At 48.1% G+C, this 22,750-nt stretch overlaps 1 protein-coding gene and 1 non-coding gene across 3 annotated transcripts in view; one reads left to right on the forward strand and one right to left on the reverse strand.

Annotated features, from left to right (window-relative positions):
* Positions 1-10,999: 10,999 nt before the first annotated feature.
* TRNAM-CAU (transfer RNA methionine (anticodon CAU)) lies at positions 11,000-11,072 on the forward strand. The gene has a single exon. It is a non-coding gene; the product is annotated as a tRNA-Met (tRNA).
* Positions 11,073-16,405: 5,333 nt separating this feature from the next.
* Positions 16,406-22,750, reverse strand: part of TBC1D31 (TBC1 domain family member 31) — a 74,846-nt gene continuing 68,501 nt past the window's right edge. The window contains exons 21-22 of one of the 2 annotated variants that reach the window (XM_049632922.1): positions 19,676-19,768; positions 16,406-16,818 (exon numbers count right to left, since the gene is read on the reverse strand). In XM_049632922.1, the coding sequence (XP_049488879.1) occupies positions 16,685-16,818; positions 19,676-19,768 (227 nt within the window). In that variant the 3' untranslated portion in view covers positions 16,406-16,684. The remainder of the gene's footprint in view (positions 16,819-19,675; positions 19,769-22,750) is intronic. The other variant, XM_049632923.1, reaches the window with a different exon arrangement.

The raw sequence follows: 22,750 nt of genomic DNA on the forward strand, positions 1-22,750 counted from the left end.
TGCAAACTCCCTCCAGTGTGTACGTCTCCCTTTTTTCCCCAGGCCTCCCAAAAGCCAGAGCTCTGCATGGGACCCAAGCTCTGTGGGACAGGGGCCATCCTCCCGGGACAGGAGCACCCTCATGGGACAGGGCCATCCTCCCGGGACTCGGAAGGCGCTAGTGAGCAAATCGGAGCCACCAGGACCATGCTGGGGGTTCGGCTCTTCTGCAGCCGCAGCTGAGGCAGGATTGAGTGCAGGCTCCAGTCCGGTGTCAGAGGTGGAGAGTGCCGGTACCGAATTTCCACTGGAACCATCCGTGGTGTGGCCGGGCATCTTCCTGGGGTTGCCCTTGCCTCTGTAGCGTCCAAGCATGGTTCCCCAGCCCTCCTGGAAATTCTGTAATGAGCTAACTCTGCAACAAATTCCCTCCTGCTTAACCAGCTAGAGTAGATTCTGTCGTCAGCAGTGAAGAACTCTCTCCTGGGGTCTCAGCTTCACTCTGCCCAACCTCCTTCAGAGCACTTACCATGAAATGGAATGGCCTTGTGTATGTATTCCTTTACCATTTAATGTGTCTTCATGAGGGAGGAACCAGTTCTGTCTCATTCACCACTTGGATCCCAGTGGCTGTCTCAGGGCAGCGCTTGGTTAGTATCTGTCCGGTGAGATATTTGGTCACCTTCCAGCAGGACTTAGCCCAGCACCAGCCACTCCTGGGGATCAAGTCAGGGGGTATTCTTTCTACATGTGTTCCCTCCCCGCCAACATTTGCTGACTGCCTCTTCTGCAGAGAAAAGCAATGAATTGGAAGATACCAACTTGCACCCCTCTGAGTCTAGTGACTTAAGGTTGTACAGATGAAAGAGCTCACTGTGGCCAATTCCTTGCTTCCCTTCAATGAGCAAAGACCTGCTCTGTGATGAGCATGTGTGTGTCTGTATGTGTTAAGTGGGGACAGATTTTTCTGAATAAAAAGACCCACAGACTCAGAATACCAAATTCATTCATTCATTCACTCACTCATTCATTCATTCATTCCACAAACACTGATTGAGGGTCTGCTCTGATGTATGTATGCATGAAGTGCAGGAGGGGGCCTGGACCTCCCAGTCAAATCCACTTTGTAATCAGACTTTCTCCCTTTGGCTATCAGACTGTCATCTAAATCATTTCAAGCCTCTAAGCCTTAAATTAAGAGCCAGATGATGCAACCTTTCCATTATGTGGTTATGCAATTTCAGGCACAAACTCTATGTTTAAAATACAGGTGCGGGAGTAGATTTTAGTGATATGCTTTGAAAGCATTAATGTTTAAGCAGGCCAGTCCCTGGATACCTACTGCAGGTAGGAGCCATGACACCCATTGGCCCTGTGACGAAGGTGGCTTCATGCCTGTGTGTCTCAGGGCTGTGCCAGGACACACAGTGTGACCTCTGTCATTGCCATTGTGTCTGTTGGAACCATAGGCAAAACCATTGTCTTGTTCCAGGTCTGAACCTGGAAGGGGCAGGCCCACCTCCTTGGGGCCCCAGGGCTGCTGGGACCACACCCATCACCACCTGTCTCACCTGAGGAGTGGGGAGGCCCTGAGAAGTGAGTGCTGTAACCCTTTCCTCTCCTCTGGCTAAGGGACCTCGCTGTCCTCTCCGCCCCGTATGTGAAGTGGGCAATGGATCTTCGAGTCCATTCCTGGCCAGGTCATGGGAAGTCCTACTTGGTTATTAAATCAGATCCTGCACGTGTTTGGAACTAACAAATAGGTTTTTGATCAGACTAAAAGTTGGGGATATAGAAATGAACCAACAGCAGTCCCTGCTCTCCAGGAAAGACAAGCAATTACAGTAGAATATGAGAAGCTTCCTCTCCTAAGCAAACGTTGGAAGGTCCACCATGGGTTCTACAGAGCCTACAGCAGACCCCTGTTGTGGTGGTGCCTACCTTTCCACGGGAAAGACGGCAAATGAGCAGTCACAACGTCTGCTCATTTGAAGTGTTAAGGTCAGGGGAGCTAAGAGAGAGAGCTATGTTCTCTGCAGAACAGAGAGGCCTGACCCAGCCCCAGCCAGGAGGCCTCTCTCAGGTCATGACACGTAGGCCGTGACCAGCAGGGCGCTAGGAATGAGCTGGGAGAGGTGGGAGGGAATGGGCACCCCCTTCCCATTGTGTAGAGGTTGTGCAGAGGGTGGGTGGGGGGGGGGAAGAGATGAACTCCAAAGCTCAGGCCTCTGAGGGCATAGAATGACTTCCCACAGAGGAAGTCTGAGGAAAAGCCCCCTCTGGCCCGATGTTCTGCCTCTCGCAGACTCTCCTCGACCTGCCCAGCTGGCTGTGCCCTCGCTCCTGGCCTGTCACAGCCAGAATAATGAGATGGGACACGTGGGCCTGCAGCCAGTTACCAAGTCCTGGCTGGGAAGGGACCAGGCCTGGGAAGTCCCTGGTGCTTCCCAAAGTGCCGCAGGCAAACTTACACCATAAATGGGGCCTTTCTCCCCAACCCCTTCCCTTCCCCGATAGCCTTTCCCCTCACTCAGCCCTCTATATTTCATTTTTGTTAATATGTGTACATTAAATGTAGTATATATAATTATATGTTATATAATTATAAAATATAATTTTACATGTATATATATATGATATATTATATGTATACATAAAGCAGAGAGAGCTGGAAAGGAGATGAGAATCGCAGTGAGCTTGGGCCCCACAACCTGCTCACCCGGACTTCTGCCCAACTAGATCAGTGACAGCAGGGAGCTGCTTGAGGAAAGACAGGCTGTGGGCTGTGGTCAGGTCAGATGCGGCCCACAGCGTGGTGGTGACCCTGCCAGGCAGATGGAGTCAGCGGCCCCGTGGGTGGGATGGGTGCAGGGAGAGGTCAGGGTGGAAAGAGAAGTCCCAGCTCTTCACAGCTGGGAATGCCCCCGCACAGACAAATCCCGGGGCTTCTGGTCTTCACCTTCAGGTACGTGGAAAATTCTGTATGTGCTCCCTTGGGGGCGAAACAGCAAATCCACCAGACGCCAGGACAGAACAAATGTCTTGGCGGTCCCTCCACAAGTGTGTCAAACACAGGCACAGCAATGGTTCGCGGCAGCATTTGTTACTGACTGGGAAGCATGAGATGTTCCAGAATCAGAAGACCCGGGGCAGCTGGGGCTGTCACAACAAAGCGCCACAGACTGGGTGGCTGAAACAACGGAAACGCACCCTCTCACAGTGCTGGAGGCCGCAAGTCTGAGAGCAAGGTATTGGCAGAGTATGTCTCTGAGGCCTCTCTCCTCTGCTGGTAGGCGGCCATCTTCTCCCTGTGTCCTCATACAGTCTCCCCCTTGTGGGTGCACGGCCTGATCCGCTCTTCTCTGCTGTGGTTACAAAGAACAGGAAGATCTATATGTATTGGCAGAAAAAGTTCCAAGCTTACTATTAGCGGACAAAGTCAGTCACAGAACAATAGGATACTGGTATCAATGGTTCCCTCTGGAAGGGAACAGATTAGGGGCCAGGATGGGACAAGGGGGATTTTATTTACTTCTGTATGTATGTATGTATGTATGTGACAGACTGGATGATTGTTCTCACCTCTTCACTCCCTCCCTTGCCCGGGTTTTGTGCCTCTCTGGCTGGGAGCTGAGTATATTTCCCTATCCCATGGATGTTGAGCTTGGCCAGGTGACTTGGTTTGCCCAGTGGAATTTTGATGGATGCACCCAGAGCAGAGGCCTTAAATGTGCTTGCTTGGCATAGCTTGGCCTCTTGGGCTGCCATGACCTTCAGTGAGAAGAATATACCCCCAGGGAAAGGCTGGTGTCGGGGAAGGTGGGGACAACAATAAGCAGAGCGGAATTCAACCTCAGCCTAGAGCAAGCCCAGCAACCCACATATCTGCGAGCAAGAAAAATACATCCTTACCTTGAAAATGTTATGCTGAGTGAAATAAGCCAGACACAGAGGGACAAATATTGTATGATTCCATGTACATGAACTATCTCGAATAGGCAAATCCATTCAGACTAGATAAGAGGCTACCGGGAACAAGGGGGTGGGGGAAAGAGGGAGTTATTGTTTAATGGGTACAGTTTCTGCTTGGGGTGACACGAAGGTTTTGGAAATTGATAGTTCTAACAGTTGCCTGACATTGTAAATGTACCTGGTGCCATTGAATTGCTCACTTAAAATGGTTAAAATAGTAAATTTGGTGTATCTATCTTCTGCCACAATTAAAAAAAAAAATAATGTAGGGGCACCTCTGTGGCTCAGTCAGTTAAGCATCCGACTTCAGCTCAGGTCACGATCTCGTGGTTCGTGGGTTTGAACCCCACATCCAGCTCTGCACTGACAGCCCAGAGCCTGGAGTCTGCTTCAGATTCTGTGTCTCCCCCACCCCCCTCTCTGCCCCTCTTCCGCTTGTGCACACACTCTCTTTCTCTGGAAGAAAGAAAGAAAGAAAGAAAGGAAAGAGAGAAAGAAAGAAAGATCGTTGAATTTAGCACAATGGGTAGTGAATTGGATGGTGTGTGAATTACATTTCAATAAAGATATTTTTAAAAAAGAAAAATACATGCTTGCCCTTTAAGCCATTGAGTTTTAAAGAATTCGTTAAGTAGCACTAATAAGGCAATTTTAGATTGATAGAGTAGGTGTGTAGGTATGTAGTCTATAATGAACATGTCTTATTTGTGTAATATAAAATATGCAAAATCAGCATCTATTGGTTTCCCCTAAACAGGCCCCTCTTTCTTGTTTTCCTGCCTGCTGATGGCACCAGGACTTTTCTGGACATTGTTCATCCTAATTTCGAGTGCCTCTTGGCTTCTTTCTCTATCCTTGGCAGTTAGCCAGACCCCAAGTCTTGGCTGTTCCTAGAGTACATGTCTCCACTGGCTCCCTAATCTTAGTCTCCACAGCCATCCCCTGGTCGGGCTTTTGTCGCCCTGGGCCTGGATTGTGTCGTGGGTTTCCCGGGTGGCCTCTCTGCCTGGGTCCATCCAGGCCCTGGGAGAGCAATAATTTGAATATGTTTCCATGAAGTTACCCTGTTCAGCTGGCCCTGAGGCCTTCTCTCAAAACACACACACTCAAGCACACAAACTTTCCACTCTGTAAAATGGATTTACAACAGTCTCTGTTGCCTGTCAGTACACCCACGGGTATACGAAGAGGTCCTAAAATTGATCAGCTGGATGGTGGGGGGCAGGGGTGGGTTAGGCCACTGCTCCTTCTCCATCGCTTGTTTCCCATCTGCTCTGACTCCACTTTTAGGGTTGTAATATATGGGTGTGGAAGCCTCTGGCACCTCCAGTAAGGGGACTGTTCGATTCAACATTACTTAGAAGTTGAGAAAACTAGGGGCACCTGGGTGGCTCAGTTGGTTAAGCTCCGCTCACGATCTCATGGTTCATGGGTTGGAGCCCCTTATCAGGCTCTGTGCTGACAGCTCAGAGCCCGGAGCCTGCTTCAGATTGTGTTTCTCTGTCTGCCCCTCCCCCAGTCATGCTCTGTCTCCCTCTCTCTCAAAAGTAAATAAAAAACATTAAAAAAAAAAAAGTTGAGAAAACTAAAAATTCTAATGACTAATTATTGTGGCTTTCCATTCAAACCTGAAAGAGGACCAACCAAGCTGCTAAATGGATGAAAATGATTTTTGAACTATTTTTTAGGCTATAACTTGAAACATGCTCAAGGAATTGAGTTTTAGTGCTGAAATGAAACCCTTTCCACCTTTTTTCCTTCTTTATGTGAACAGTTTGTATGGATTCCATACAAACAATAAGCTGTTTTATTAATTTTTTATTTTATTTATTTATTTATTTATTTTTTAAATGTTATTCTATTTTTTTTTTTTTTACCGTTTATTTATTTTTGAGACAGAGAGAGACAGAGCATGAACGGGGGAGGGGCAGAGAGAGGGAGACACAGAATCTGAAACAGGCTCCAGGCTCCGAGCTGTCAGCACAGAGCCCGACGCGGGGCTTGAACTCACAGACCGTGAGATCATGACCTGAGCCGAAGTCGGCTGCTTAACCGACTGAGCCACCCAGGCGCCCCTATTAATTTTTTAAAAAGAGGTGGTTTTTTTTTTTTTGTTTGTGATATGAAAAACAGGAATAAAATTAATGTTGAAACCCATCTTATTCTGGCAAAAAGTAATAGTCATACACTCTATGAACTACAGAGGATTAGAATGTTGCATCCATCTCTTGGATATTTGTTTTGGATTAAGTTTTACATTTTTTTTCATTTAATAATTATTCTTCAAATCTAGATATTTTTTTGATTCACCGGTACTAATAAAAATAGCAGTATGTCAATTTAGAAGTAATTTTTGGCCCTTAGAGCCTTATGGTCATGAAGAAACAAGAAGATTGCAGTTTATGTACCTATTTTTGTTGCTGAGAGACATGTTAAGGCGATCGACTACAGTTATTAATCAGAATATGTATTATATGGGGTCAAAACTCTAGGAGGCAGGGAATAAAATGGAAATAGAAGTTCGGGGCAGGGAGGTGAAATAAATGCAAACTTAACCAGCGCTAAAAGGGAGCTTGTCCATATATATTTAAAATAGACTATGGGGGGGCAGAGTGCACCCGGGTGGTTAGTGGGTTGAGCGTCCAACTCTTAGTTTTCAGCTCAGGTCACGATCCCAGGGTCGTGGGATGGAAACCCGCCTCGGGCTTGTGCTCTGTGTGGAGCACGGAGATTTTCTCTCTCTTTCTCTCCTTCTGCTCCTCCCCTCACTCTTTCTTTCTCTAAAATTAAAAACAAAAAAGCAAAAAAAAAACCCCACCTCTTAAAAAGAAAACAAAATAGCTTATTATTTGTATGGAATTCATAGGATATTTTGATTTCACTGGATATATGTTTAAAAAACAGTATTATTTTTAGAAAATTTGCATACACTGAAAATTACATCTTTTGTGACTGCAATTATAATGAAAAAGTTTAGACATCAACATTCTTCAAGGAGGTGCCTGAATGTTTCCAATTTATTTTAGGGGGCGCACGTGAAGAAACACGTTCTCCAGTTGCTGCTGGGGGTGGGGGGAGAGAGGCCCAGCGTTGTCTGACGCCCTGCCCCCGCCCGGGCCCTGCTACCAGCGGTTCCAACTTAAGCCGGTCGTCTAATCGCCTTGAATTTGAGTTTGCGCACCTGTAGCTGCAGAACAGGGGTGGTGCTGACCCCTTCAGGTTGTTCCCGGAGTAAATGCGCCGCCTCGGGAGAAGTGTTCGCTGGGAGGAAGAAGCGCCAGAATCCACCCAAGGGAGCGGCGCAGGGAGTGGGTAAAGAAGCAGATGAGCAAGGAAAGGGGGATCAGATTTTTGCAGAGGGAGTGACTTTTTGCTTGGCTGAAGAACGGCAAGGAAGAGGTCCCTGTCACAAGGTGCTTGACGGTGGGAAAAGCATGCGAGCCTGGAGAACAGCCCGTCTAAAGGCCAGGAGGTGGAAAGGGCTTGTTTGGGGATTCCCCCCCCACCCCCGACCCCCACCTCCGGCGCTGGCACAACCTGAGGTCCTGCCAGGCCTCCGCCATCAGTCACCCACTACCAGCCAGGCCTAGGGTGGGGGTGGGGGGGGCTGAGTCTGCGACCCTGGTGGGCAGGTGACACTGACCACCCCTTCCTCCGGACTCAATCAGAACACAGCCGGTCGCATCCAAGAGGTGCCAAGTGGGGACCCGGCGCCTGCCCAGGTTCTGCAAGAGCGTGGGCCTCGTGGAGGCAGGGAGGAAGCACTTGTGTGTCTCAGTACAGGGACTCGCTCGGAAAAGTCTTTGAGAACTGGTGACACACGTATTTGAAAGATGGAGACACTTTTTTTAGTGGAATATTTGTACCTCCTCCCCCTGCCCCGCCCAACTCCTGCGATCTACTATCCGTAAGTACGTTTGGGTGATGATGTGGGGTCCCCTGTGTAGGGGCCTAGCCTGGTTCCCCGCACGCAGTCGTGGCGCAGTGTCCCCAGCAAGATCGAGTGGCCGCACCCCCAGACCATCCCCGCGTCCGCTCCCCTTTCCCCGCCCCTGTGCCCCGGCCAAGGGCCCGAAGAAGTTCTAGAACCAAACGGACCGCCCCGCCTCCCTTATCCCGCCTTCCGGCGCGAGGCAAACCGAAGCCCGGCTGGGTGAGGGCGGAGAGGGTTGGGCAAAGCTCCCCCTCGCGGCTATCGGGCTCGGCCAAGACTGAGTGCCCCGTGCAAACACGCCCCCCCCCCCCCCCCCCTCCCCCCCCCCCCCCCTTCCTTTCCTCTTTCCCTTCTCCTTCTCTCCCCTTTCCCCTCCCTCCTCCTCCTTCCTTCTCCTCCTCCTCCTTCCTAGTTCCTGCAGTTTGGGTTTCTTTTAGGTTTGTTGATTTATAATTTTAAATAGGCAATAGCTTAACACACTTCAAGTATTTTATTTTCCACTATTCAAAGGTATACAGTGAAAAGCCTTCACCCCAGAAGAACATCAGACAAGTCCCCTAACTGAGGAACCATCTATAAAGTATCTGACCAGTCCTCAAAACTGTCAAGGCCACCAAAAACAAGGCAAGACTGAGAAACTGCCACAGCCAGGAGGAGCCTAAGGAGACATGACCATTAAATGTGATGTGGGAGCCTGCATGGGATCCTGGAACAGAAAAAGGACATTTGGGGAAAAGTAAGGAAATCCGAGGCAAGATGGACTTCAGGCAATAATATATCAATGCTGGTTCATTAACTGTAACCAAAGTACCACACTAACGTAAGATGTTGGTAATAGGGGAAACTGGGGGCGGGCTTTATGGGAACTCTGCTATCTAATTTCTCCATAAATCTAAAACTGTTAAAAAGTAACAGTTTACTTTAAAAAAAAAAAAGTCTTTATCCTATCCTTGCCTCTAACCATCATTTCCACCCACTCCCAATACATAAAAATCATTGATCTTAGTTTTCTGTGTATCCGTTCAGAGATGTAGGGTGCAAATACTAGCAAATATGAATATTCTTACCCCCACTTCATACTGTAACGGCGGCACACCCCACACCCAGTTCTGCCCTTGCTTTCTTCACCTGTTTCATATCAGGCATAGAGCGTTCTGTGTTCTTGTTTTCAGCCTGGAAAGACCCTCATTCCTGTGGCCACTTCCCTGTTCATGGACTTGGGCTCTGCGATGTCTTGCAGTCCTAACACGACTTGAGGACAAAACCGAGGGCATAACCCTGGCAAACAGTGGGTGAGTTTATCTGTTGGCCTGCGGGACCCAGGAGCGACTCAGTTTGTAACAGTGGTAGACAGGGACCCCACAAGGGTTCCTATGAGGGTGTGTGTTGGGGGTTTCCCTCTCCAGCCACTCTGCCCCCGGCTCCGCGCTCCTGCACCCGCGGGTTGGGGGTGGGGTGGGGTAGGGGGATGTGCAGCGACCTCACCTTGAGCACCGCCCCTGTGTTGGATCCCCCCACTCCCAGGGAGCGTGGGTGGTAGAGCTGTCCCGAGGATTGGGTAGTCGTGGGGCTCCCACCCGCAACAGTGAGTGTGGGGAACTCCCCTGGGACTGGGTGGAACCCCTCCGCGAGTCCTGGGTTCAGACTGCCTGCACCACCCGCGACTCCCCCTAAAGAGACTCGATGCCCTTAAGAGCCCACCCCTGTCCCCCGGCCTCATCTGCCCTGGAGCTCGCTCGCAGTCTTTCCCCATGTGGGTCTCGCTGACCTCCCGCACTCCAGGGGTCTCTCTCCAAAATACAGATATCTGCCACCCACCCCACCCCCAACAAAAGAGACTCTCTTTCCCCCAACTCTCAGGAGTTCTGGTGCCTGGTCTGAAGACGAAAGTATTTTCTCCACCTCCTCACACCCACCTTGCCATTCGCGCCCCTAACATCCCACCGTATCTCCCAAATTCTGGGTGATTTAAAAAAAAAAACTCCTCCCGCAACATTTTATAATGACAAGTTTCAGAAAAATAGAAAACCTTGAAAGACTTGTAGAGTGAGTGTCAGTACGCCCACCACCTAGATCTACATTAACATCCCTCTGCTCCAGCAGACTTCGAATCTCTACCTCGCTGTCCTTGAAGTTGGCCCGCCAGCGAACTGCCTGAGTTTTTGAAGCACTTCAAACTTCCAACCGTCAGTGCATGCCCCCAAAGCCCTTCTGCACGCCGGTCGTTGGCTGGAGTTCATTCTTAATTTACGTTTCTTAAGGTAAAATTCACATACAGCGAAATATACAGATTTTAAGTGTGCCGTAATGGTAAGTGTGCCAGATGGTACATGGAAAAGTATTTACTAGTTTAATAGTTATGTATTTATTTTAAAGTGTATTAAAAAAAAACAGTCGCTTTCCATGTATGATAGGGACATAGTTTCCTTTAACAATGAATGTAGTATGTAAAGGGTTAGGGGGAGGGGAGGGCAAAGGAAGAGAGGGGACATCCAAGAAGCTGAGGCTGTGGCGAGGTGTCGTTTCCTGAGCTGCTGTCGCTTCTAAGAGTGGCGCAGCCGGCGAGCTCCGGGCCGCGGTGCAATCCTGGGGCGCCGGGAGGGGCTGGGCAGGCTGGATCCGGGATCTGCGGTGGGGCCGGAAAGGTGTGCATGTGTGCTTGCCTGTAAGTGTGTGTTTTTAAATCGTTATGCATCTGCGCTTCCACTCCCAAGTTTGAGGCTGGGAGTCCCTATGAACGCAGCACTCAGCACAGGGCCGGGAATACAGTAGGTGCCCAATAAGTGTTTCACTTGATCACAAGTGTGCACTTTGTAAGCACTATACAAAAGTAAGGTAGTACAGCAGCAGGAAGAATCCCACTCCTCCTTGTCCTCACTACTCAGCGCAGTGGGGTCAAGCAAGCCAGAGTGTTTGTTGATTGACAAACAGCGGAGCAGGCGGAGGAAAACTCCGCGCCGGTGGTTGGTTGCCAAGGACGCGGGTCTGGCGCCAGCGTCGGCTGTGGGGTCTCACAACCCATCGCAGACAGAAATAAAGCCACAGCTTTCTGGGCATGCGCGCCCGGTCCCCGCACTAGCCTCATTATTCTACGGCTGCAAACAGCCTGTAGGTGCCTCGTTAGCGCAGTAGGTAGCGCGTCAGTCTCATAATCTGAAGGTCGTGAGTTCGATCCTCACACGGGGCACAATACTTTTGTTCTCTTCCCGTCTCCACTCCTGCCAGCACTAAGGGTTTTATTTGCTTGTCTGAGGACAGAAAGACCCCCCCCCCCCCCCGACGTCCGCTCTTTTGCTCTTTTCCGCAAAGAGGTCTCCAGTGTGTCGTTAGGCTCGGTCTTGCCTCCCCGAAGTACCGGCGCAGGGACGCTGCGTTTAGCGCAAAGCCTCCCTTCTCTGTTCGGGTCCGGGACCGAGGACGGGAAGGCGGAGGCACGATGACCCGGGGGCACACTAGTAGACTGGTCCGCGCCGGGTGGGCCAAGACCTCGTAAGCCCTCAAGAAAGAACCGCGCCCCTCCGCCCCCCGCGTGCGGCGGCGCGGGGGGGGCCCCCCGGAGGCAGCGTCCCTGCCGTGCCACTCTCCCCCGTCCTCCTGTCCTGGCCCCGGAGCACCCGCAGTCGCCGGCGGGGCGCACGGTCTGGGGTTCGGCGGCACCGTTGCTCGGGGTCCAGCAGCGCGCTGCGGGCGCTGCGGGCGCTGCGGGCGCAAGGCTCGCTCGGGGAGGCGCCGGAACAGGTGGTCCCGGGAGGGGGCTGGTCCTTTTCGCTCGACAGCAGGGAAGGGTGGGCCTGCGAGCTGGCCAGGCTGCGCGGGGCACCGAGCACCGCCGTGCAGTGTGGGCTGCGGAGCTGGGAGGGGGCAGCGCCCGAGAGGGGAGGGAGAGGGGTCTTAGGGAGTTGGTGCCGGTGGCCGCTGCGGCGGCGTGGCGGGACGGGGGCCGTGTTGCAACTGCGTCCGAAACACGTGCTACAATTGCAGCCGTCACCAGCTAAGTTTCTGATCGTGCCGCACAGGTGAAATAGCCACTTAGATGGAGATGTGATAGCTGGTATCTCCCCTTCACCTTTCAAGTTTTTGACGGCGGCACTAACCTCTGCAATTTCTCCTATCAGGGATGCGATAATACTTTTGGTTTACTATCCTGAGAGGAAGCACCTTCCAGGGGCTTTCACTTAGCTCTTTTTACCGTAAGGACCCTTGGTCAGCGAGTCGTAGTGCCACTGCGGAGATTCTGCCATTTGTAGAATGTGTTTATTCCAGTATGCATTCAGGTACTCAGAAAAGAACCACAGTTGGCTTCATGGCCCTACTGCCTCCGCTGGGATTCAAGACTTGTCCCAAGACCCTATCACCTGCCACCATTAGCTCTAACTTTGGTGGACACAGGAATTGGTGTCAATTTAGAGCCAATGTCTAGGGACCCCTGAAAGGGCTGGGTGCTTTCTTTTCCCTACTACCAATCCTTCAAGTAAATGGCAACAGGCCCCTTTGGAAAAGCTTGGGGGATTATTTATAGCATAATATGTGGCCCTCACTCCTGCAGGACCCTTCCTCAAGGGGACCTGCCCCACCCCCCTTCAGTCAGATGGCTTTGGATCTGGAAATGAGTGTAGGTCTGGAAAGGGTGACAGGCATGGGTCTCCACTGTGACGGCTCAAGTCAGGTTTTCGGACACCAGATCTGAAGTTTCCCTGTCACATATATCAAGCATGCAACATTTTAGTTGGCTGGCAACTATTTCATTCTTCTTTGGCAACTATTTCATTCTTTTTTTTGATTTTTGTTTTTAGTGTATGAGAAAGAGACAGAGTGTGAGTGGGGGGGAGGGACGGAATGTGAGTGGGGGAGGAACAGAGAGAGAGGGAGACACAGAATCCAAAGCAGGCTCCAGGCCCGTCAGCACAGAGCCTCTGAGCTGTCAGCACAGAGCCCGATGCGGGCCTCCAACTCATGAACCTGGAGATCGTGACCTGAGCCGAAGTCAGGCGTTTAACTTACTGAGCCACCTAGGTGCCCCGATGTTTATTTATTTTTGAGAGAGAGAAAGAGAGAGAGAGAGAATGAAGGGGAAGGGGCAGACAGAGAGGGAGACACAGAATCCAAAGCAGGCTCCAGGCTCTGAGCTGTCAGCACAGAGCCCGATGCAGGCTCGAACTCACGAACTGAGAGATCATGACCAGAGCTGAAGTCGGGGGGCTTCCCGACTGAGCCACCCAGGTGCCCCGCAACTATTTCCTTCTTAGGGACAAGGGAATCCATTACCAAGAGCCCAAATCCGCTACTACTGCAGCTTCTGTGCTGCCCACTGCTCTAAATGGTTGTCTCTGGTAGCTGAATGCCGCCACTTAGCCTCTGCTACTACGGAATCCCGTCACGTCACCTGCACTGAAATCAGGGGGCATATCAACAATGGCATCTCTCACCCTCCCCCATCACCCACAGAATGCCACCCCAGAGCTTTTCAAGTTCACAGATACTCCCTTCACTCGGTGCCTTAACGAAGGGAGCGTCTTTGGGGCTGAGCATGTGGTTGGGCAGTGAGCCAGAAGTTCGTATGTAATAAATCCACTCCTACATTCCTGCCTCCCTGAGCTTTTGGATTCTGCCATCCATATCATGCCAGGCAAACTCTGGCATCTTAATTTGATTTAAAAAAGGCAAACATTGAGTCCACGTTGCTGTCAACCAATGAAGTAAAGTGTGAGAACCACTTTTAATTGATGGGAATGCCAGTTACCAGTTTATTCTCAGCTCCAGCGTCACCCTTCCTTACCTGCCCTGCAATAACCCCCTGGACTCCAGCCCTCCTACGTGTGCAGGACAGCAAGCTGTCGGCAGGGGGTGCTGGAGGAAGTGGCAGGAGGAATGGGCCTCCTCTTAGTTCCCAGGTGCTGTGCTGCTTATTCTTGCCCCGCTTCTCATAACCAACCAGTGAGAGTGTGTGGGAATGGCCGGGGTACTCCGCCGCAGCCGTGTGCCCTGAATGCACAATCTCCCAGTGACTCCAGGGCCTCGGCCCGATGACCACTTTGCCACAATCCTCCCAACACAGAGAGGGCCTGTTCCAGGTCTGGAGCCAGAAAGCGGCCCCTGACACGCTCTCGGCACTTGCCTTCCAGCCTCGGTTTGCTGTGTCCCAGCCAGAGGGTGGTTTCCCGTGGCCCTCTCAACATGCACAGTGCAGGACGGGGCACCCCCCCCCCCCACCCCGCCGACAACACTCCAGGGAGTAAGAGGAGCCTCCTTTCCGAGTTAGTCTTTCATTTACTCTCCCTCGGTCCTGGGTACCCTTTACATCTATACGTCTTTAAGTCAGCTACTCGCTTATAGTTTAATAACTCATTGTATCTTAAAGTTTTCCTGTTAAGATCAGCATGCCGTGGGTCTCCTAACTGGGTCCAGATAGTAACTCCAGAAGCTGTGCCGGATGTACTCCTACTAATAAATCAACCTGCTCGCAGTCTTTGTAGCGGCTCTTGCTGCTGTGACGGTCGGGGGCGGTGGTGACTGTGCAAGGGCCTTTTGCAAATGCTCAAGTCTTGCTCAACATCAGCGAGCTCATACTAGACAAGAACCATATGAATGTAATAAACGTTAAACGGGTTAATTTATTTAACACCGCTGAATTCATACTGCAGAGAAGTGCTTAAGTGTAGCCTATGTGGAGAATTTAGCTGAAGCCCCGAATTTATCCAACACTGAACCATTTACACCAGAGAGAAACCTTATGAATGTAATAAATATGAAAAGGCCTTTAGAAACTGCTCTGCTTTCACAAATTCAAGGATTCAAGGGAGTACCAGAGAGAAGATACCAGGAGTGGGAAGAATTTTTGCTAAGCTCAACCTTTATTCAATTCCCAGAGAATTTACATTATAAAGAATCTGGGGGTAAGTTGAAGCTATGCCAAGAAGCAGAAAGGGATAATCAGAAATGTGTTTATGTATTTTATGAAGTGTGATAGCCTTTGAAATGCCAACCAAGCACATATGACTGGAGAGTCAAGCAAATATCTGAAATCTGCTAAGGCAGTGACGTTAGCAAGAGTATTACTGGGAGAACTGTAGATTCAGAGAAAATTAAGAATGTGATAAGAACTTCATTTGGGTGTTAGTATGCATAACTCACTTTCACTGGATAAAGGGAAGCTTTTTTTAAATGAAATACTGTAATACTATAAAAGAGATGTGGGTAGTTGCAAAACCAGTCTGAGTAGGTTTAAGTTTTCACAGAAGGGGACCTGAAGTAGAGGTAAAAATGGGCCTTATACAGCTGATTCTGGCTGGCAGGATCAGGAATATTTAAAAATTTATTTCTTAATGTTTATTTTTGAGAGAGAGAGAGAGAGACAGAGAGACAGCACAAACAGGGGAGGGGTAGAGAGAGGGAGACACAGAATCTGCAGCAGGCTCCAGGCTCTGGGCTTGTCAGCACAGGGCCTGATGAGGGGCTCAAACTCAAAACTGTGAGATCATGATCTGAGCCAAAGTCGGACGCTTAATGACTGAGCCACCCAGGCGCCCCAGGATTGGGAATATTTTAGAATTTGAATGCTTTTAAGTGACCAAGCAATTTCTAGTTCACCCAAGTTCCCATCATCATACATTTTATATTCTGTGACTTCCCTGTTGCCAAACACATACCAGCCTGGCCCTTGAAGGCACGTTTGTGACGACCTGCAAATGAACAGAAAAGTAGACTGAAGAAAGTGCTCTTGGGAAACCAATGCCTTGCCTCAGGACTTTGCCTATTAGCCAAGAGAGCATTTTGCTTACTGAAGTATTTGGTTTACTATAAGATTAGGCTTTATGACCACAGAAACAAGAATTACTATTACGTATAACATGCTTACGTCAAGCACAGTACCAGAACTTTACATTATTTTAATCCTCACCTCAAGTCCCTGAGCTATTTCTATCTTTCCTTTTATTTTTTTTAAGATTTTAAGTAATCTCTACACCCAAATGGGGCTTGAATTTACAACCCCAAGATTAAGAGTCACATGCTCTACCAACTGAGCAGGGCAGGTGCCCCTTTACCTTCCTTTTATAAAGGGGTTCACGGGGGCACCTGGCTGGCTCAGTCGGTTAAGCATTTGATTTTGGCTCAAGTTATGATCCCAAGGTTGTGGGATTGAGCCTTGGGATTCTCGTTCCCTCTCCCTCTGCCCCTCCCAACTTGCGCACGCACATGCACTCTCAGAATAAACTTTAAAAAAAAGAAAAAGAAATGGTTCAGGGAAGGTTCCAGAAGTAATCTGCCCTAGATGATGAAGTTGTGAGGAGCCCTGTTATGGAGCTCAGGGCCCAAGTGAGAGAGCAGCCAGTGCTGTCCGGAGGAGAGACGGAGACCCCAGGGTGGGCTCACCAGCAAAGAGGAGACCCCGCCGCCGGGGGACAGCACGCTGTGGTGCACACTGTCGGTGCCCTAAATTTCCTGCTGCCTTCCCCCTCAGTTCTGGTCGGACAGTTGTTGAGATGGTTTCCTGTTCTTTACTTTTCTGTTTATCTTTAAAATAAACTCTCATCAACTAAAGTTAGAGGTTTATGCTGGTCCTTGTGACCTGAAAGATCCTAATACGAGCTTTAATAGCTTCACAAATTTTATTATGAAAAGTACAAGAAGACATTTACAAGCCCAAAAGCATCAGAATGAAATAGTCCACATAATTTTTATACATACATTTTTCTATACAAAAAGTTGATTTCTGTAGGGATATAAAATAAATAATGTAAAAATCAGTGCCACTGATTGCCAAGTAGGTTTCTCTCTCTCCACCTCAAGGTGACCAGCTTCCTACGTGGCCAAAAGATGAGGTGTTCGGCATCTGTTACGAGCCTGGGCCGTGAGCCTCTGGCGAAGATTTCTCACTCTCTCCATAAGATCCTGTTCCATGGTGTCCCATTGTACTCTTCTTCGATTTAAAGAAACTTGAAAACAAAATTTTAAGATAACAATAGTTTAATGTTCTGATATTAGCAACGATACAGTATGGATTTTAAAGGTAAACGTTGCAAAAAATCAGTAATGAAATGATATTTGAAAAACCAAATTTCTTTAACAAAAAGCTTAATGTGTTGTTCCCTATACTGTTTCATTTACAAGCCAAGTATTTATTTGTTGAATTGAATGAATGTTATCAGAGAAAGAGAACTCATCTACTTTTGGTTATTTACCATTTGTTTTTTATTTGGGGGAGATAGACAATCTTTATTTATTAAAAATAATTTTTTAAATTTTTAAAATTTTTAATTATTTAATATATTTTAATTATTTAATAATATAAATAATTTTATTTTTGAGAGAGACAGAGAGAGAGTGGGGGAGGGACAGCGAGAGGGAGACACAGAATCCCAAGCAGGTTCCAGGCTCTGGGCCGTCAGCACAGAGCCCGACGCGGGGCTTAAACCTGAGCCGAAGTTGGATGCTTAACCGACCGAACCACCCAGGCACCCCGTCAATCTTTTAAATTAGGAACAAATCTTGTCCAAGAGAAGATGAGTGAGTTCTTTGCAATAGTAAGTTTCCTCACTCTGATGCTTAATGGTATTGAAACAAAGCATTCTGAGTTGCCAAAATTAATATTTAGAAATGTATACCAAGACTACTTTCCCAATGACTAAATACAAATAAATCAAATGGTTTTAATAGTGGCCAACACAGGGAGAGTCAAATTAAAATATTACAGTGTGTCTAACCAAGTGTAACAGCCATTTCATACTGAGTTGGGGGCGGGGGGGGGGGTGGCTAGTAAACACTGGAATCTGAAGAAAAAAAAAAGCCCCTTAAAAATATACTTCTCTCAGGGCACCTGGGTGGCACGGTGGGTTAAGTGTCTGACTTCGGCTCAGGTCATGATCCCATGGTTCATGGGTTTGAGTCCCACGTGGGCTCTGCGCTGACAGTGTGGAGCCTGCTTGGGATTCTCTCTCTCCCTCTCTCTCTGACCCTCCCCCACATGCATGCTCTTGCTCTCAAAATAAATAAACTTAAAAAAAAAAAATCCACTTCTCTTAAATGTAGTTACATATTCAGTCAGCTCCAATTCCAGAAAACTATATTTTCCTCCAAAGGAATACAATGTTTATGGTCTTATTTTGCTGCTAAATAACCTAAACTAACCAAATGTCTTGAACTTGATTTTCTAATTTAGAATTATCTAAGTTCTGACATGTCAGCATAGAGAACAGTTGAGAATCTCGTGTACTTTCATTTGACTGATGCATGGTTTTTGGTTTAATTCATATTCTGACACAGAATTTACAGATACATGTAAAGTATGAGTTAACAAAGATGTACAGTACTAGAGTCTCATGACTTGTTATTTATTAGGTATATTTCTTATAAAGCTTGTTTGTCTTTAGAGGGCACTGTATAAAAATCTGTTCTTTTTTTTTAATGTTTATTTTTGAGAGACACAGAGCGTGAGTGAGGGAAGGGCAGAGAGAGAGGGAGACACAGAATCCAAAGCAGGCTCCAGGCTCTGAACTGTCAGCACAGAGCCCAACACAGGGCTCGAACTCACAGACTGCGAGATCGTGACCTGAACCGAAGTCGGACGCCCAACCGACTGAACCACTCAGGTGCCCCTAAAAATCTGTTCTTCTAAAAGAACTCAAAAGATCTTGTTAAATTCTGCTTCTTCTATATGACAGTTTTATTGAAAAAGTCGGTGGAAATCAAAGTCTAACAGGGTTTCTTGTTCCTTCCCCCATTTTAAAAAGAAATCAAATACTTCATTGGGAAAACTGTCAGCTCCTTTATGAGTTAATGACCATATTTCTGACCCACCCTGTCCCTTCCAAAAATAAAAACTTCAGTGGATCAAGTGGAGGGATCAAAGGTTGGCTAATCAGGGCGCCTGGGTGACTCTTGACTTCCGCTCAGGTCATGATCTCACAGTTCAGGAGTTTGAGCCCCGTATCAGGATCTGTGCTGACGGTGCAGAGCCTGCTTGGGATGCTCTCTCTCCCTCTCTCTCTGCCCTTCCCCTGCTCCTCTTCTCACTTGTTCTCAACAAAAGAGTTCAGCTCATCAGCATGAAGCCGATGGTCTCCAGCAGTTCCAACACCAGTGGCCTCAGCGGTCCATCACGGTGCCGAGAGCAAACACACATTTTCAGTGGCTGCTGGATGGAGCCCAGCCCAGAAGAAGAGAGTCAGAAAATTTCAAATACGTAATAGCTTTGAAAACTAATGCTCAGATTTTCTTTCCAGAAGCATGTAAAAAACAGTTACGAATGTCATTAATGTAGTGAGTAACAGATTTCTGTAGCAGCCCGCGACCGTTTCTGGACAATGAAATTCATTCCGGTGCTAATGAAATCGCATCGATATCTGGCAAACGCTCCTGACTTGGTTTCGGTCTGATCTCTTTTTAACTCCCCATTAGAAATTTGAGAATTTTGCTCCCTCCATTTCAGGATTGCCATTATCCATGCCCTGGGAAGATGGCGTCAATATGCTGTAAATATAATTCAAGCCACAATCTTGCTTAAATTAATGCTAAATTTTAAATGGCAGAAGAGGGGTACCTGGGCGGCCCAGTAGGCTGGGCGTCCAACTCTTGATCTCAGCTCAGGTCATGAAGTCACGGTTCACGAGATCGAGCCCCGAGTTGGGCTCTGTGCTGACAGCAAGGAGCCTGCTTGGGATTCTCTCTCCCTTTCTCTCTGCCCCTCCCCAGCTCATGTGATCTCTCTCTCTCTCTCTCAAATAATAAAACTTTAAACAAATAAGTGAATGAATGATAAATGATAGAAGAAATATTTATTGCTTATCAACTTACTGTGTGTTGAGGAATCCACTTCAGAACTGTCCTTTAATTGTGAGGTTCTAGGCACATAGCCTGAGGCAGCCTGTCCACTTTGGCATCTGGGCACTGTCACAGCAGTGAGGAGATAGAGAAGACATGTGGGAGCGAGTAGGAAGCCTTTCTTAATTGCAAACCGTCCCTAGGAAATTACAACTGCCAAGGATGAAAGCCCCTAATGTTTCTATCGAGAGGAGCGCCATCACCATTCTGGAGGCAGGGTAAGTGCAGTGAAGAGCTGAAGTTCTGGTGACGTATTTTATTTATTTATTTTTAATTGATTTATTCTTGAGAGAGGGAGAGAGCACTTAAGCAGGAGAGGGGCAGAGACAGAGGAAGAGAGAGAGAGAGAGAATCCCACTGGCAGGGCAGCTAGGCGCCGCTAGCTAGCTAAAGGTGTTTTTAAAATATGTCCCCAAGGGGCACCTGGGTGGCTCAGTCTGTTAAGCGTCCGACGCTTGATTTCAGCTCCGGTCACGATCTCGCGGGTTGTGGGCTCGAGCCCCTGTTGGGCTCTGCTTGCACAGGGCCTGCTTGGGATTCTCCCTCTGCCCCTCCCCCACTCTCTCAAAATAAATACATTTAAAAAAAAAGACACCTTTAGCTAAAACAAAAAGCCAACAAAGAATTCAAAAGTAGCGACGTTAGGACAGAAATCCCCAACATTTCTTGGAAAAGATCATGAACTGTGATGAGCAAGCGCTCCCCGAGGACTACGGGAAGCCCACCTCTGGCGGCTTCCTGCACGCGGGGCCTAATCTCAGCAGCAGAGAGCAAATGAGAAGCTGCGAGAGGCAGGCGCCCCTGAGACCTTCCGGAGCAGCTGGCACAGCAGTGTTCCAGAACCGACCTGGGGCCTCCCCTGGTCTGAATCACTCTCATCTCAAAAGTTATATTTGCCCCTCAGCTGTGTCTTCTCTGTTCTCCAACTCCTACAGCCTTTCATCCAGTAAGACACCAAGGTCTTTGATTTTTCATCCTCACAAGAGTCATGACTGTTCCTTCCTTTCTACTCCCATTACTAGGGTCCAAGCCTCCAGGAGTCAGGCCCACTGGAGTTACACTGACTCATTAAGATGCCTGCCTTTTACCTGGTCTCAAGGGCTTTAGCTAATGGTTCAATGAGTCATTAAGACTATTTGGGGCTAATTATCAAATGACTAATTTGAACTGGTGTGGGGAAATGGAATGTAAGCCTCATCTTCAAAATATCTGAAGGGCTGTCATGTGGCAGAGGTAATAGATATAATCTGCATTTGCTCCAAAGAACGGTTTCTAATGAGAGAATTTACTAAAACACACACACACACACACACACACACAAAACCCTATTCAACTTTACAGAAGAAGACATAGCTTTTAAATAAAATACTGGCAGAAATAGAATCAGGTAGTGAGCTCACCAGCTCCGTAATATTCTGGCATAAGCTAGATACGCACTATTCGTTACTGTAGTGTCGCAGAGAGGATTCACACGGCAGGCCCTGGTTCTCCAGATCCTTCCAAGTCTGACACCCCACTGTGCCTTGTCTCGCATCCGTCCTCTAAAACCCATCGTGCCCGTGGCTGTTTACATCCCCTTCACAAAGGGCCACGGTGTAAACACGAGGTACCTGTTCCAGTGCCGAATGGTCCCCTCTGCCTACAGCCATGTTTCACACACTGCTGAGCAGACTCGCCTATGAAATTGTACAACAAAAATCCAGCTTTCTAGCTTCTATCCCAATTCTCCCTAATTCAATCACTGTAGGTGAGGTCCTGAGTATGTATTTTTTTAATCTGTAATTTACCAAAAAAAAAAAAAAGAAAAAAAAAGCTAATTGTAACAAATTTGAACGCATAAAGTAAAAAGCCAAAAAGTTCCTTTCATGTACTTTTTGTACCACAATTTATTATTTTTCTTCACTAATGTAATATATTTTAAAGCCCAAAGGTGATTCATATTAGTTTAAATCAGTATTTATGTACTGAATTTGTATTATGAGTATCACAAAATCCAAAAGGAATAAAAGGTACGTACTACAATTCCTTCCTTTTCGTAACCCTGTGCACCACGTTCCTTCCCCAGGAGGTAAGCCCTACACTAGTGTTTCCAGGTCATTCTGCTGTGTAGCCAGGTTGGCAAACAGGATGTGGCCCGATTCCTGAGCCTGGCACTGATGGTCCCTGTCTTCTTCAGTGGTCTCGATAACTACTCTGCTCCAGCTGGTCTAACTTCTGTCACCACCACGGGCAACTTTCTCCCATGGATTAATTGCATCCAACATGTTCTATCATGTATGAGTGGAGTTCATGGAGGCTTTGGTTGGTGAATCCACAACAATTATAAGGGAAAACACTCTGTGTGTGTGTGCGTACACACAGGGAAGAATCTTCCTGGGAAGATTCTCAGAGGGGCCTACGGACCGTACATGGTTTTGCCATAGACAATGGTGTACCGCCATGCTAGAGCCGTAACAAAATGGAACATCACCCGGTCTCTACGTTCTCATTTTACAAATGAGCAAAGTGAAGACCAGTCAACATTTCGGAACAAATCCAAATGAAGAAACACAAGTGGCTAAATAAACTGCCCCAAGGTCTATAGCTTAGTGACTCCGGCCAAGTTTCACGGACCATAAAGCTGGGACTAGGACCCAGTGCGCCTGCCGCCCGGGCCGGGGTCTTGCGCCACACGGTGAAACCCTCCCTCTGAGTGTGTTCCTGTGGCACCAGGCCTGTCCTCTTTTTAAAGGCCCAGTAATTTAAAACCTGGTCAAACGGCCCCACCTGTTACCACCTGGGAACAGCACTTACTAACGTCTTTTTTTAAAATAACGGTTCACTGACATATAATCCACATACCAGAAAATTGATCCTGGTGAAGTGTACGATTCAGCGTTCTCAGTATATTCCCAGAGTTGTACAACCATCACCACTGATCTAGAACATTTTCATCATCCCAACTCCTCGCAGCCATTTGTGGTCACCCTCCCGATCCCCCTGAAACCACCAGTCAAGTTTCTGCCTCTATGGATCTGCCTGTTCTAAACATTTCACATGAATAAAATC

This window comes from Panthera uncia, chromosome F2, assembly GCF_023721935.1.
Source record: "Panthera uncia isolate 11264 chromosome F2, Puncia_PCG_1.0, whole genome shotgun sequence".
Classification (NCBI taxonomy): Eukaryota; Metazoa; Chordata; class Mammalia; order Carnivora; family Felidae; genus Panthera; species Panthera uncia.